A 15,302-nucleotide genomic window follows, 5' to 3' on the forward strand; every position below is an offset into this window, starting at 1 on the left:
CGGGGGCCCATGAGTCGGGTAGACGAGGTGGGCACTGTGCTCGCTGCAGCGTGATGCCGCGCCCTTGTTACGCCATCACATCGCTGCGGAATCCTACGGCCACAGAAAGGGAAGTGGAAGGACCCAACAGGCTGGGACTGGCGGTCAGCCTGCACAGCGCGCGTCAGATTCATGCATGATAAGTCCCGGTACAGTATCCTCATGCTGACCGAAGCCTCCCCTCCCCGAGCCGGCCCAACTGGCACCTTGGTTGCAAAGAATTCGCGCACTCAGCCCCTGCTCCCGATGCCTTTTTTTCTTTCCCCGCCACTGTGTGCATTCCGAAGGTATTCGGGTGCCCAGGGCAATAGAGCGGTGTGGGTTTGCTCCCGTATTCATGACGAAAATATGGTGGGATACCATGCAACAATCCTTAGCGCGAGACCGCCCATGGAAGGAGGCTCCCGGCTTGGATATTGTGTGGAATAAGGATGGCAAGGGACTCGGAAAGTAGAAGGACTGTTCAAATCGAGTCACCGCCACGTGTGATACGCCAACGGTTACCTAGGTAAGTTGTAAAACGCCACCGATCCACAGGCAATTACCGTGAGACAGCCTGATTCACTTTCGTAGGGGATATGATATTGCTAGGTTACGTCGGAACTCTTCAGATTCGCCACAGCCTGTTGGTGCCGAGTGTGAGATGCTCAGGATGGCGGAACTGAAGAATGTCCCAAAGCCATGCCCCATAGTGTCATTTCGCACATCCCACCCTAGACCCGGGCGGGGAGCTATCCGAGAACCGGAAGTGGCCCGCGCCGTCGGTCCAGTTGTTCCTCATTCGTTCAAAACGCCTGAATTATAAGAAGTTACCCTCGCTCGCAGCGGCAAGGCCAACCCAGGCTGTGTGACCCAAGCCGTTGTCGGCAGCAGCCCGACTGAGGAAGATCCTTTCCTCAGTGGGATCTCGAGGCTAACTATAGCGAGGCGTCGGTAATATAAGGTAGCTGTCAAAAGGAGGGATCGGAGTTCAATTGGTCCTCCGCATGGAAGCTGAAACGAAGGAGACGTGAAGCTCTAGAAGGGCCGATTTAACAAGAGGGGCACACAATGACTTGCGCAGGCCGAGTATGAGATTCCGGCGGTCAGCAGCCCAATGACTCGAGCGCGCAAGCTTCTCAATCCCTGAGAGGCGAGGTTCGCACCATACAAAATGGTGTTAAGCTTGCTCGGTATGGGCGGCCAAACAGTCAAGAACAGCATCAAGTACCAGAAAGGGATACCCTTAGTACGAGAACGAACAAGAAGCGATCCGAATATCCGTTTACGGCCCATACTCTGTAGCATCAAACACAGAGTCAAACCAGGACCAAGAGTTGAAGGCGGTGCGGCCGCCGTATGTGCTCAGGAACCACATCCGCCTCCGCCTCCGCCGCCACCGCTGCCACAACCACCACAACCACCCCCGCCTCCCCCTCCCCCTCCACCTAGACCAGGCATGTCAGATACTACCCGGAAGCGCAGAAGAAGAGACTTGGAACACTTACAAGCACCAGCACCGGAACCCCCGGCCCCATCGCCGCCGCATCCCTGCAACACCCAAATTTGTCAGCGCCACCGTCGTATTCTCCCCACCATCAACGCCCTCCAAGCAGACAAAAACTAACGGAAAACGGAAAGCAGAACACGGAAACTTACCCCCGCCCCGCCACAAGCGCCGGCACCGACCCCTCCTCCGCACGTCCCCGCCGCGCAGCCGCCCCAGGCCCCGGCCCCGCAGCTCACCACGTATGCCGGATACCACCCAAAGTACAAGCCGGGCGTCCACCACAGCGGATAGGCATACGGCCCCGCGTACGCGTACGGGTACCCCCAGTGGTCGTAGTACAGGTCGTCGCGCCTCGGCGGGGGCCTGCCCTTCTTCTCGGCGCGGGCCTTGGCCTTGGCGTAGCCGGCGTCGAGCCGGCGGCGGTGGAGCGACGCGAGGGCGTCGTGGACCCGGCGGCGGTGGGCGGCGCCGCCCGGGTCGGCGTGGAAGAGGCGCGCGTCGGGGGCCGAGCAGACCGAGTTGTGCGACGAGATGTGGGCCGAGGCGTCGGGCGGGCACAGCGACGCCTGGCCCGAGGCGTGGAACGACTCGGCGATCTTCTCCTGCTTGGACAGCCCGAGGACTTTGCCAACTGGGCTGGTGTGGGAGGCCCGGATTGCTGGGGAGGGGGAATGTGTCAGTGTTCAATTTCTTTTGGTTCGCGTTTTTTTCCTTTCTTTTCTTCTTCTTTTCTGTGGATGGAGGCGGGTAAGGAATCATCATACCCTCGCAGTACCAACAGGTGCACTCGCTGTACACCTCGCCGTACCGGTCCTGATACGCCTTGCTGGTCCACTCGAACTGCTTGCTGAGTACGGTCTCCTCAATCTTGTCGTTGTGGTCGATGAACCGCCCCGTCTTGGAGACACTATAGGCGTAGTACATACTGGGGCTGAGCTGGTGCGTGTGCCAAGCGAGATCGACATCCAGGGTCGGCACGGCTGTCTCGTGAGGATAAACCGTCATAATCTCAAAGAAGCGGTCGTACTTGACGAGCAGGCGTGACATGGTATCTCGGGCGGAGGGGCTGTGGAGCCAGTCCAGCTTGCACATCTTCTCAACAAAGATGCCTTGGCGCATGACGGCGCCGCACAGGTCGAGCGCGAACAGGCTGAAGTTCTCCCAGTAGTGGGACATCATCTTGCGGATGGCGATTCTTGACGTCGTATCCAGAGCGTTCCGCTTGCCCATGCCTTCAATATTTCGCAGGTTGGCTTTGTCCTGGAAAGCGTTTTCAATCTCTTTGCGGACATCGTCCATTGTTGGATTCAGTCTATAGTTCGATGTTATGAGTCCCGTAATTTGAGTCCTGATCGAGTTGCACCCGCTCTTCAGGAAGCGGTTCGGGAACGTTCTGGGGGGTGCTGCCGGTTTGCCTGCGACGTTTGACGGAGGCTCGGGCGTGCCCAGCCTAGGCTCGAGCAGCGTACCCGGCATCGGTCGGTTTCGAGGGCCAAGGAGGGCCTTGGTATCCTCAACGAACTTGGCGGCCGAAAGAAGTTCCTTGCAGATGACGATGCCGCATCCTGGGCAAGGAAGCCGGAGGTAGCTATCGCCGTAGCCATTGCCGGCAAGGGTTGCGGGATCCACTCCCTGGTATTCCTCTGGAAGGGAGCATGTGGTCCAGGGAATCTGGATCGATGTGCTGCAGCGGGGGCATCGGATTGTCTTGATTATCGGGTCGTCAATGTTGTCCCAGGCATGGCCAGTTTGGCCGACCCAGCGGACTTTGCAGTCTTCGGAAACGTTGTACGCAAAGTCGTTGTCTATAGCCTTGTTGATGAGATCCCAGGGTAGACCCCTGGACCAGAAAGGCCCAAGCCCGGCGAGCATGGCGTCTTCGAGGTACCCCCGGGGATTCAGCATATGAGTGTGCCAGACCATGAGCACATCTACCCCGATCAGTATTTCGCGCTATGGTATAAACAAGGAAGTTGTGACCTACCGAGCGGCGGCAGCATACTCTCGATCCATACCATTGTCCCATTGGGGGATGCAGGAAAGTTTGTGTAAACGGGCGAGCCGGGCATGTCCATATCCCGCTCAGTAAGCGGGCGTCCAGGGAGCGATTTCCACCATGTTTCGTACCTCTCGACGGCCCTTGCTACGAACAAAGCCCATCGCTTCTCGCGGATCTTGCTCAAAGCTTCAAGCGTCTTGTCGTTCATCCGCTCGTGCACGCTCGCTTCCAAGCCTCCCTTCTCTGTCCCGCGCTGCCGCTTGAGAGGGCCCGCGCGGGCATCCCATAGGCCCCACAGCCCGTCATTGAGTCCGATATCTTCTTTCATCCATTGAATGGCAAACAGGAGCTTCAGATGAGCAAGGCATGTCTCGGCGGTGGGGTGGGTAGGTCCTTCGGATAGTGTGAGGTTGACTAATGCGGCCGACAAGTTGGCATCGATATTCCCAGCTTGGGCCGCCGTCGAGGGTAGGGAACTTTGACCGTCAATGCCCGGTGGTTGTTGAGCTGTGGAAACAGGCCCGTAGGCTGGCGGAGGACTTTCTATAATGTCAGAGGCCCCAGAGGCGCCAGGTACGGCGGCTCGCTTGAAAGGCAGTTTGGACATGGTGAAGCAGTGTAGTGGAGCTTTGCGGGATGGTGCCCGGGCGAAGCTTGATTGTGCTTAACCTACCTAACCTAAGGGTGAGGGGCAAATGCCACTCTTTTAACGACCCCCAGAAAAAAAAAATCTCGCTGCAGCGCTTCGAGTTGCCGTGCTGTAGCTCTCCTGGACGGCGCAGCCCGCCAAAACGGATGCGGGAACAAAGGCGGTTCGCCAACCACGCGTTCCGCCTTGGGCGGATTCCTTCCGGCTCCTGGTGCGCTTCATGAATTGGTAGCTCACCCCAGATCGCTTACCAGTACCAGAATCCTAGACCGAGCGGGCCGAGCCATTGCTCTTTCAGGGAGACGTCAGGTGTCAGCGAACTGCCCTTTTCGCTCTAGCCCTCTGATTCTGCACAGCAGCGGCTGATAGCAAAGCCAAGACAGCACAGCCTCACAAACTGCCCATTTGAGCCCCATTCGGTGCCGTTTCGGGAACCGTTTGTCAATAGTCCAGCATCATAACCCATGTCTCATTCTCTTGCCACTCTTGACATACAGCAATGGAGCATCTTCGTTGAGTATGTATCATTGAAGTAACACAAAGTTTTCCGCTGTAACCTTATTACTATACTTCACCAGTGAACCCAGCTGAGGCGGGCAGACTAAGACGGTCGCGGTGACCATTTTGGTAACGACGATCGTGGGACCTCTGATTAATTACCTAGACTCTAAGCCACCGTTGGATTGCACCAACACCCGTCCTTTGCAACTCTAAGTCTTCCGATGATCCCCAAACCACCCAAATTAGAACGGCGAAGTTATAATTCGGACCAATTGTTTCATCTAGGGACGTCACGCCCATGGATCATCATACTACCTTAATTACCTATCCTCCATGTCAGGATCGGAGAGCAGTTTAACTGGCAGTTTTTGCATCTCCGCAACGGAACGAGTCGGTTCTAACTTTCCGTCAATAGATCTCTTTTAGGATATTACGAATACATGTAAGTGGTTTGCTACCATCCATCGGATCGCGAAGCGTCGCGGTTTCCAAACCGGCATCATGCGTCTAGGTCTGGGACGGACGTGCCGATGTTCGAGAGAGCCATCGACATCTTGAGGACCTCGGTGCATCGAATGAAACTGACCACGCTTACACGCTCCATAGCGACCGACCGGTCCGTTACCTTAAGCTGCAACAGAAATGCAGTTCTCAGGCACCGTCACATACCATTTGCTCCTGTCTAAGGGACGTAGCTCGTCATATGATTACAGGTGTTGAGAAGATACATTGAAATATAGCAGGCAACAAAGGTGTTTGTTATCTCGAGTATACCTCGCGCAGTGATTTGTAGTTTATTTCACAGGATACTTCAATCCTAAGCCAAATGACGGCACATGCGTTTCGAGCGTTCTCTAACTTCACATCCTGAAAGCCAACAAAGAGTCCTTAAAGTCACTGTACAACCATTCAATGGGATGACGCCATAGTACGTGCCACGGCGTCTCTGCCCCAATGAACTCTGAGCAGACACAAATTCCGGACCGGGATCGGCAGGGTACGGACATTGTGAAGGGATGCCCCATGACATGGGCCCGCGGACACTATTTCCGGACCTCCATCCAGTTTGGTCCTGACCAATTCCAGGTTTACTTATCCCTGGCTCGTGCGGTGCGGGATACAAATGATTTCCACGTCTTCCGGCGAACAGTGGTGAACAGTGGATAGGGGAGAGCCGGAATCACTAGGTGAAACGCCTGCAAGTTGAACTGCCCCAACCGTGGATGCGCTGTTCTTCTCGCACCACGGCCTCCGCAGACTTCTCGATCCCACCCGCCACGTAGGGCCCGTCCTCGTCTTGATGAGTAAGTGATCGATCAAATCATCAACCATACCACGGACCAACTGATGTGGAATTATCTCTAGGAGGTGTGCCGTTTTAATCGAGTCGTCTTAACCACCGTCCTTGTTCTCAGCGGTACCCTGCGGTTCGCATCGGTTCCAGCTGACTTTTCCATATTAACACACCCCTTCTTCGAACACCGAGAGGCGGTTACATCTAGACCTCAGGAAGAGTGGAGCAGGTGGCCCAGCCTCGGATCGCCCCATCGAGCCGGGCTCACACGCTGAGCGGTGAAAACGCCACCCTCGATTTGGCAGCCTCTCATTGACGCTCCCATTTCGCAGACGATGATGGAACCCCACTTGCTTGCTTGCACCAGATCTCTGGACGGTCCAGCAGAGCTTGACACCTGTTCCCGGCTCGGCTCTCATATGCAATCGGCTCGATATGCCGTGCTTCCGGCGTTGCAACCCGCGTGGCGCACGATGCAATCGCACCTCCGCTTTGGGCCACTTCCATACCGCTGTTCCTGAAAGAGCGTTGCGAGCTGTCATGCCATGAAGCCGAATGGGCCGTTGCCACTCCAAGTCCCCATTCTCCATTCTCCAAATGCATAACTCGACGGCCTCGGTCTCCAGTCTCCACACCGCCCTGTCTGCCACTTTAGGCTGGCTGCATGATTGCGTTCCCACCTGCGACACACGGGCCGCATTGTTAGACCTCCGACTTGCTCGCTTCTAGATCGGCTGCAGCTTCGAGCCCACTTAGCCATGCTGTCATTCACTGCTGTGTCCCCGAGTTGAAAACATTGGGTATAAACAAACGTAAGAAAACGGTCGACGGGGAAGGACTTTGTGCCCCTGAAAGCGAATGTCCCAACCGCCGTGCGACGTGACGGATCACAGAGTCACGTATGCAATCACCCTTCACCACCAGATCCGATCTCGTACGATCAGGGACCGCTTGGCGCTGCGGACTGCGGGTGCGTTGAAAACGATCGCCGCAGTAACCCGAAGTAAGGTATTAGTACGGTCGCCCTACGGTCTGCCGACGGCTACTTCCGTGACGTGGATATCAGAACCGAACGAGGTGGGACGGTGTCACGTTGCCAACGAAACGACAGCCTCTCTCCCCAGATATCACATCCCCGATAGATCCTCGCAAGCTTCCCCGGGCCTTCGCCCTCTCTGAGCATCGCTGCCTGCTAACTTTCCAGCAGTATTCAAGCAGCCTCTAGCTTTAAGAAGGCCATTCCTTAGCAAACCCCAAGACGAACGTTTCGTCAATTCAAGACCGAAATTGAGCCAGACCCTCAAACACCCTTCGCTGCGCAACCCCCCGGGCTGCCGTCGCAACCCATACAACCATCACCATGCCATCTCTGCCCAACATTCTCAACATGCCGCCGTCCTCCGGCGTAATACGTGCGGCACGCACCGCTATCGCCCAGCGGCAGACCCCCTCCTCAACCTCCTCGTCCGACGCGCAACCCAACACTCTCACCATCATCGTGCTGGGCGTGCTCCTGCCTATAATCGTAACGAGCATCGTCGTGTGGTGCATCTGCTGCCACGTCCACGGGCGGGGCCGGTTCAGGAAGGCGAAGCCGAAGGAGAAGATCAAGGTGGTGCGCCTAGCCGGGGCCGCGCGGGGGCCGTCGGTGTTCACGCGCGGACCCGTGATCCTGCCGAGCGTTGAGATCCGCGCCCCGATCGCGCTGCCGGCACCCGACGATCGGGAGTCAACCGGCGGGAGCAGCACGCCGGTCACGGAGCGCTCCACCCACGGAGAAGAGGATACCGGTGTGGATGGCTCCAGCACGTACGGGAGAGATACTGCTATGGAAGGGTCCAGTACCTACGGAAGAGATACTGCTATGGAAGGGTCTGTTACGTACCGCAGCGATGCTGGTATGGAAGGGTTTGGTACGTACCAAAGAGATATTGCTATGGAAGTGCCCAGTACCTACGGAAGAGATACTGCTATGGAAGGGTCCGTTACGTACCAAAGAGATGCTGGTATGGAAGGGTTTGGTACGTACCGAAGAAATACTGGCCTCGGGGGTTCGACCTACGGAAGAGAGGATACCGGTATCGAGCCGGTGGACGTTTTGAGACCCCCGCCTCCGTCTATCCCCAGGGAGCACGGCCATAATGTTATGATGTACTTGGATGCGGACATGGAACGCGCGGCCGGGTTTGATCGGACAAGAGAGACAATTGAGATAGAGAGGCCGCTAGGTAGGCAGGCAGTCACGAGCCTCCCTCTTCCTGGTCTGGCGGGCCTGGAGGCGCATGGGGGATTGGGGAGAACCACGTGGGTATCGATGGCACCGGTGTGAACCAAGCCCGTTGTCTGCATTGTCGGGTTCGCGGGAAGTGCTATTTCGGCGCAACGGGGGTTCACGTTCACGGCGTTTGGAAATAGAGGACTGGACAAGAGCATTTCCTGAAAGATACGTAATCCAATGTTAATACATACAACACTAATATAATACGTTTATATACTGGCTTGAAAGCTAGCCAAGTAACCCCCCGGCATTGCGAACTTCATTAACCTTTCTTTACTTCTCACTTCCTCGTGTGTGTGTGTGTGTAAATCGCAATCTGTGTGATCCCTTTCATGGCCGAAGACGCACCAAGTCACTCAATAGAGCTGATAGCCCAAGCTGCTCTCCAACTCTAACCCCAGCACTCCATCCTCCAATCCCTCCAACTCATCCAGCCGTGAGATCGCCTTCCTTGCGCCGCACCCATGCAACTCAAACCCGCCATTCCTCAATACCGGCTCCGGCGACGCGCCGGGCGTAATCGGCATGGTGGATCCGAAAGCCCAGACAGGTTGTACACCCTGTTTCGCCCCGTTCACGGCACCCTCACTACCCCATGGCTCAACAACCGGCCCCCGCCACCGCTGATGATGCAGGCTCACGCCGGAAGCGGCCGACTCGAGAATGGTCGCGAAGCCGACGCCATGAAATGGCCTGGATGGGCGCGGCCAGACGAGGCGATGTTTGTGCAGGGACTTGATGAGCTCGCCGAGGAGGAGCGAGTCGCAGTGGTGCTTGGTGCAAGGGGCGGTGTTCGACGTCAGGTCGTCTAGGGCCTGATGAAGGGTGGTGAGGGCTTGGTTGACGAGTTCTTGCCTTTGAGCATCGATATGATCTTAGGTAGGCCGTGTTAACGCCCGGATTGGGTAGTGGTGAAAGGGTTGCTCTATACATACTGATGATCTTCTCCCTGATGGGGAGCCCAAGGCTGCGAATCGGACCTGTGCTGTGCGTAGCGGCCACTCTCGTCACCGTTTTGAATACTTCGGCCTGATGGAAGACGTGACTGATGTAAATCCAGAGCACTAGGTCCCGGTTGTATGTGTCAGGGAGCACATCCTCCAGTTTGGCGATCCATCTCTCGGCATAGACCTCGACCGCATCCAACAGCTGAAACCTGTCGACAAACAATGCAATCTGCGCTAGAGTCTCGAGGTCGACGGACTTGGGCACTTTTGAACCGCGTCCATGAATCGCATTCATGACTATGCTAACGGCCTTGGGGTCGAATCCCTCTGCCAACTTGAGGTGCACGCGGCCATCGGACTGCCTTGCACTTCTAGTGCTGCCAAATTGGAGCTTGTTCCTGAAAACGCGTGATGCAAGGGCAAGGTGCCTCGAGCAAACCTTGATACGCAGGCTTGGTTGGGAGGTGGGAGCTGCTGCGGTGGTGGAATGCTTTGCGCTGTTGGTCCCCTCTGTGTGCGAATCATTCCACGGGGCGAACGGCCGGTCGTCCCGGGGTACAATGAGCAGCACATCCGCATCTGGGTCGACCTCGTAGAGAGAGGTCATGTTGGCAAAAGGGGAAGCCACCACAACGACCTGGAGGTTATCCATTTGGACCATTTCAAACCGGGGGGTTCCTGGTAACTTGTCGGATGGTTGTTGCACGAATATTGCTCAAGCAGGGAGACACCGAGTCCCAGCGAGATAATTTACGCAGCTTGTGTGAGACGTGCGGGGCATGTCAATCACGCAATCGCCAATGCAGCTGCTCGACTTCCCGCTCAGGCACAAAAGGGGGCTTCAGCTCGCCGTTTCCAGCCGCCAAGTAGCCAAGCCGCCTTGCCCAATCACGTTCAAGTACCTATGTGTGCTTACGCGACAACGGCAGCGGGCGATGACTAGACGCCGGCGGGCGGCATGCCAGGATGACCCGTCGTCCTCGCACTCTTGAAGGTTTCGCACTACGCGCGATGAGTAAGGTAGTTGTAGATTTAGCGGACGGAGGGCAATGCGGCTACCTATTGCAATACTTCCAGCTTGAGTGAGCTGCGAGAAAAGTTATGGTCTTAGCACCGCTTTGTAGGTAATTATCCCTGAGTCTAGTAGCAGCAGCGGCAGGGTGCGCGGCTGAGGTAGGTAGTTAGCGATGACTCGCTCTATGTCGCTCAATTGCCGCTAGAACTCGCACTCAGTTTTCCCGCTCACGGTGGTGGCGATAACGACGATGCCTATGGTGACAAAGATAGCAACAAAGTGGTTTGGAGTTGGGCTGCCGGATTTGTACACGTGGTATATAACCTCGAAGTCGCCAAGTTCCGGTCAGAGCGATCTTACTCATCAGTAACTACAAGGCTTTAAATGTCAGTCTTGCACCTAAAAAGTAGTAAAAACAACCCACAGGGCCAAACTCGCTGTGTTCCTTGCGCTCCTACTCTCGTCGCTTACCACGGAAACGCTGCGTCGTCTCGGGCTTCACTGGGTACTTGTAGATGAACCAGTTCCTATTACTGGGTCAGTCAGTTTCTGGCCGAGCTATTATCATCATTACCTTGTGTAATTGACGATTTGTCCTGTTTCTCTGCCGCGGCTGTAATCCGTCAAACTGCCCTTCGGCAAGTCTTAAATTGAGGGTGGCTGTATTGAAGATGCTCTAGATGAAGAGAGTGGGTTAGAAAGTAGTAGTGATAGTAGTAGCTCAGCAGCTTCCAATATGCTAGTTCAGGCAGAAAGAAGGTAGTGGATAGGGTGCGGGTTTTAGCGTTGATCTTATAATTAGACTGTCCTGGATGTGGGGTGTCCTGTATATATGTACGTTGACTTACTACCGAGAGGGTCGCAAAGTCTCAGGTTAAATAGAAATACTACTACTAATATGTGTAGAAAAGCGGGGGCATCACATTCCTAAGCTGGAACAGGGCGTTTTTCCGTAGGGAATTTGTTGTGTAGTTTAGTTAGCTATTTTTTATTTTTTATTATTTTTATTTTATTATTTATTTATTTTGGATTCATCAAAGCTCTCGATTTTAAAGTCGGGTACCGAGCCCCTGGTATACTAAATACTGATAGAATTATTGTATTTTCCTAGCTTCTGGCTTTCAATTGAACTAAGTTTCACTGATTTTGGCTTAGATTTGCGTTTGCAATACAGCGTTGTATTAGGAGTGTGTGGTGTTGTTTCTGACTTAAATGCGGGGTTAGGCTTTTTTTTTTTTTTAGACCACCCACTGTAACTAATCAAATTGAAGATCCAGCAATGCCGGCAATCGCGGGCCCCAGCCGTTGTTGAGCATCAATTTCTCACACCGTTCACCACCAGCGGATACCAGCAGAACAATCTGGAGCGCAATACACCCCACGCCATGGCTCTAGAATATCTTTTCAACTGGGCGCCGTTTCGGGTCGATGCCCTTGGGCTGGTCACAATGCTGGGCGCGGCCGAGGTCGACGTGAGTCTTGGGCGGCTCGTGGAGAACCCGTGGACCGAGTTTCTCCCGCTACTTGGGGCCTTCGTCATTGCCGGAAACCAGTTCGTCCGGCCAGTCCCTGGCGTTGTGCTCTACAGCATTTCGGATGGAATCGTCGCGACGGACGTATCCGGCTGGCTCGCCCGCTGGTTGAATAAACAGGAGCTTGCCTGGAACACCAACACTTACGTCTGGGGCGTGCGCCAGCTGCCCCGTCGTGTTTGGCGGCATCGCATCCTCCCCCTGGCGACGGGCGTCCTGCTGAACGGCGGCCTGGTGGCTCTGTCGATCTTGCTGGGCGACTGGTTCGGCTTCACCAATTCGGTGGCGCTGACCGCGTCGGTAGTGGTCCGGTGGTACATGCTGGAGCAGAATAGGAGCTTCTTGGACAGCGCAGTACAGGACTCCACGGAGCATCGCCAGGAATTCGTCAAGGCTTTCTGCCTGCTCGCCGACGGGAGGGCCATATCCTTGCACGCGCCTCGCGGGCTCATCACCAAGGGGTTTCTCACGACTCCGCGGCCTTACAACGCCTTCGCCTACAGACTGTCTCGGGGCGTCGCCTGGCTTTCCTTCGGCGTCCACGTCATCTCCATCGGGCAGGCTACGCTGTTTATTCAGATAATGACCGTTTTAATTATGGTTTCTGCTACTATTGTCTGCATTTTTGGAGTCGGAAGCAACGAGTACCAAATCGGCAGGAGAATAAGTGTTTACCAGGTGGATACGCGCGACGTTCAGGACCGCCGGACTGTGGCATACGCGCGACTGCGGCTGACGGAAGTCGAGGAAGCCTCTATGCTCTCGTGGGGTCTCTTCCCTCAGAAGAGCAATGAGCGATGGTGGCGGAACTATCAACAGCTGAAAGAGGAGATGGCATTGAAGCAAGAACCCAAACTGGCGGTGGCTGCTCCATCACTGCAACACGACTGACAACAGTTCCAAATATATAAAAGAGAAAGTAAGACGCTCCCCTCTCCCTCCCTCAACACCACACAAGCCAGAAAGATTAATGTGTTTCCGTCGTCAGCTCTGCTACGACTGGCAGAATCTTCTCTCGAATTCCTCCCAGCTCTCCTTGGTCGTCCACGCCTCGAAGACGGCGGGAGTGTCTTTCATGCGCAAGTCGCGATATTTCTCCCACCAGACACGGTTCCTGCGCAGCGGCATGAGCTGCCAGTCCACCATGGACTGCTCCTCGTCACTGCTCAGGTCCAGCCGCGCAAACATGGCCGCCATGGATCCGGCCTGCCACCCGGTGTGGTCGGTCCGGCGGATCTGCAGCCGCGAGCCGACCAGGTCGCTGCGGATGCCGAGGCTGAGTACCGCGCTCAGTGTCGACAGGGCCAGCACGGCGATGCATGCCAGCTGGCTCGGCAGCGCCGCCATGCCAAGGCTGAGGATGTGCACGAGGAAGGCCGTCCAGGCGACGGCCCGCCCCGCGGCATAGGCCCGGGGCCAAGCCGGCCACGGGGTCGTCAGCAGACACTCGGTCAGGATGCCGCGCGTCGTGTAGACGACCACGCACGCACCGTCCGGCAGCTTCCAGAACGTCTTGACGACGGCGGTGCTCTGGTGGGCGGCGCGGTCGGCGGCGCGGTCGACGGCGTCGCGCATGGCCCATAGGATGGCGAACCGCCCGGCGGCCGACAGTGCCAGCGCCACGGCGTTGGTGAGCCCCCACCAGTCGCGGATGACGGCGGCCAGCGTCACCATTCCCGCCGAGACGACCACGCCCAGCAGCGCGGCGGGGCCCAGGCGTGACGGCGCGCCGTCGCCCTGGCGGCCGGGCACCGAGAGGACGGTGCCGACGATGAGGGTGGTCGAGTTGTACGTCAACTTCTGGCAGAGCAGCCACCTTGCGAACCAGCCCACGACGTCGGTGGCGCAGATGCCGTCGGTGATGTTGTAGACGGTGAAGCCATTGAGGGGGCTTGCGAAGCTGTTGTCGGCTACCACGTGGCTCCCGACCAGTGGGAGGAACTCGGTGATGCGACTGACGCAGAGCTGGCCGAGCTTTTTGTTGATTTCTTCGGCACCCAGCAGCGTTACCAGTCCCAAGGCGTCGATTTTGATGGGCGCCCAGCCCAGTAGCCAAGTCCCGTCTGACTCTTGGTTCATCTCCAGTTGAATCTCGGACTTGTTCATGGAGGTAATGGTTCCTTGAGTGTTGGAAGTCGAGGTCGAGATTTGCCGACCACGCTGGCGTCGAGAGGTGAGCAGGCTCCAGCGAGCCTCAACTGCCGGCACAGCCTCATACCTCGTCCTCCTATAACTGAAGTCACTAGCATGTTCTCCTGCACTGCCACCGTGATGTGCAGCATTGCGGAGATATGATTTGAGCAAGGACTTATCGCCCTCCTGTACCTCCCGCCCTACTTTGCATACCGTAAGCCCCTAGCTCGCTTAACCATAGATGTATGTACTGCAGTCAGAAAACTCTTTAATACAGTACAGTAGTAGGTAAATGTCCCGTTATATACTTCTTGAAGCCCGGGGGCCTCAAAAGTGCACATGTAGGTGAGCTTTCCATGCCGTGATGATGGGTTTCACAAGTGATATGATGAAGCAAAAGCAGAGTGCTTAAAAGAACTAGAAATATTAAGTACTTTATGGACATGAAGACGGAAATTTACAAAGCAGATAAAGTAGGTAGTATCTAGTACCGTTGACCGACAAAAGTTCTTTGGCGTGCTGAGTTGAGTGAGTGGAGTAGGGACTCGGCTCAAGCTGTCATGCTGTGATGCAGCTGCTGCCTAACTCAGCACCTTCGTGTACCAGCCCTGCGCCTTGATTAATCGGGCTCAGCGCGGTACGCGGGGTGGTCGAATACTAATTTCATCCCACCAGCAGTACTTTTTGTGAAATTCCCTCAACTTGATCTCGAAGTACTGGGCCTTTGACAAGAGCACCCTTCCACTTCCATATACTGTGTATTGACCGCCATCAATTTGGATTCGCGCCTGACTGGAGGCATTATGGACCATCTACCGCGGCCCGATTCCGTGCCTTACAACGCGAACCGATTCAATATTAGGTGCTACGCGCAAGCGACTCCTAAGAGCAATGACGACTTTGATGCCTATCCGAAACAGTGCGGATGGAGTCCACGACCCTCCAGCGAATGGTATGATACAATCCAGCAGATCTCGGAACACACCCAGGGCTTTTTACAGTCATGGCTGTACTTAGGCAGCATCTCGGCCTTCTTCCGCCGCCCGGTGGACCTCGCCTCTTTCACCAAGTAAGCAGGGGTCCAAATGACGACGGCCCACCATTTCTCAGTAGCTTGTAACTGCTAAATTGCGTCGAAGAATGGCCGGGGGATATGGATACTTTGCAGGGGTCCAACTACATGAACACGGCCGCTTATCTCACACAAGCAAGATACATTCACGAAGCGCTGAGGATCTCCGATACGGCGGACCAGGAGCCTCCATCTCCCTCATCGACCCGGCCGGTGACGCTTCGGGAGTACTTGCAGTCCTGGTTTAGAGGGTGCGATCCTCGACAGCCCATGATGGTTGCAGCTCAGGCCGCCCTGTTCGACTTGATTGAGGTAGCACTGGAAAGGGTGAAAGAGCTCTAGGGCAGTTTAGAT

The 15,302-nt window shown here is 55.8% G+C and overlaps 6 protein-coding genes across 6 annotated transcripts; 3 read left to right on the forward strand and 3 right to left on the reverse strand.

The window, feature by feature from the left end:
• Nucleotides 1-1,383: 1,383 nt before the first annotated feature.
• On the reverse strand, nucleotides 1,384-4,134 carry MFIFM68171_00073 (Alpha-ketoglutarate-dependent sulfonate dioxygenase; the record flags this gene model as incomplete). Its single annotated transcript, XM_071055495.1, has 5 exons — nucleotides 1,384-1,466; nucleotides 1,527-1,569; nucleotides 1,678-2,186; nucleotides 2,293-3,459; nucleotides 3,513-4,134. 5 exons carry the CDS (start codon nucleotides 4,132-4,134, stop codon nucleotides 1,384-1,386), a joined length of 2,424 nt encoding a protein of 807 aa, XP_070911596.1.
• Nucleotides 4,135-7,331: 3,197 nt separating this feature from the next.
• On the forward strand, nucleotides 7,332-8,300 carry MFIFM68171_00074 (uncharacterized protein; the record flags this gene model as incomplete). Its single annotated transcript, XM_071055496.1, has 1 exon — nucleotides 7,332-8,300. The coding sequence occupies one exon, from the start codon at nucleotides 7,332-7,334 to the stop codon at nucleotides 8,298-8,300; it is 969 nt and encodes a 322-aa protein (XP_070911597.1).
• A 305-nt stretch (nucleotides 8,301-8,605) lies between these two features.
• On the reverse strand, nucleotides 8,606-9,848 carry MFIFM68171_00075 (BTB domain-containing protein; the record flags this gene model as incomplete). Its single annotated transcript, XM_071055497.1, has 2 exons — nucleotides 8,606-9,123; nucleotides 9,185-9,848. The coding sequence occupies 2 exons, from the start codon at nucleotides 9,846-9,848 to the stop codon at nucleotides 8,606-8,608; spliced, it is 1,182 nt and encodes a 393-aa protein (XP_070911598.1).
• Nucleotides 9,849-11,596: 1,748 nt separating this feature from the next.
• MFIFM68171_00076 (uncharacterized protein) lies at nucleotides 11,597-12,634 on the forward strand (the record flags this gene model as incomplete). Its single annotated transcript, XM_071055498.1, has 1 exon — nucleotides 11,597-12,634. One exon carries the CDS (start codon nucleotides 11,597-11,599, stop codon nucleotides 12,632-12,634), a length of 1,038 nt encoding a protein of 345 aa, XP_070911599.1.
• A 102-nt stretch (nucleotides 12,635-12,736) lies between these two features.
• Nucleotides 12,737-13,822, reverse strand: MFIFM68171_00077 (uncharacterized protein; the record flags this gene model as incomplete). Its single annotated transcript, XM_071055499.1, has 1 exon — nucleotides 12,737-13,822. One exon carries the CDS (start codon nucleotides 13,820-13,822, stop codon nucleotides 12,737-12,739), a length of 1,086 nt encoding a protein of 361 aa, XP_070911600.1.
• An 857-nt stretch (nucleotides 13,823-14,679) lies between these two features.
• MFIFM68171_00078 (uncharacterized protein) lies at nucleotides 14,680-14,949 on the forward strand (the record flags this gene model as incomplete). Its single annotated transcript, XM_071055500.1, has 1 exon — nucleotides 14,680-14,949. The coding sequence occupies one exon, from the start codon at nucleotides 14,680-14,682 to the stop codon at nucleotides 14,947-14,949; it is 270 nt and encodes an 89-aa protein (XP_070911601.1).
• Between the last annotated feature and the right edge of the window lie 353 nt (nucleotides 14,950-15,302).

Source organism: Madurella fahalii (assembly GCF_045866475.1).
Source record: "Madurella fahalii IFM 68171 DNA, scaffold_1, whole genome shotgun sequence".
NCBI classification, from domain to species: domain Eukaryota; kingdom Fungi; phylum Ascomycota; class Sordariomycetes; order Sordariales; genus Madurella; species Madurella fahalii.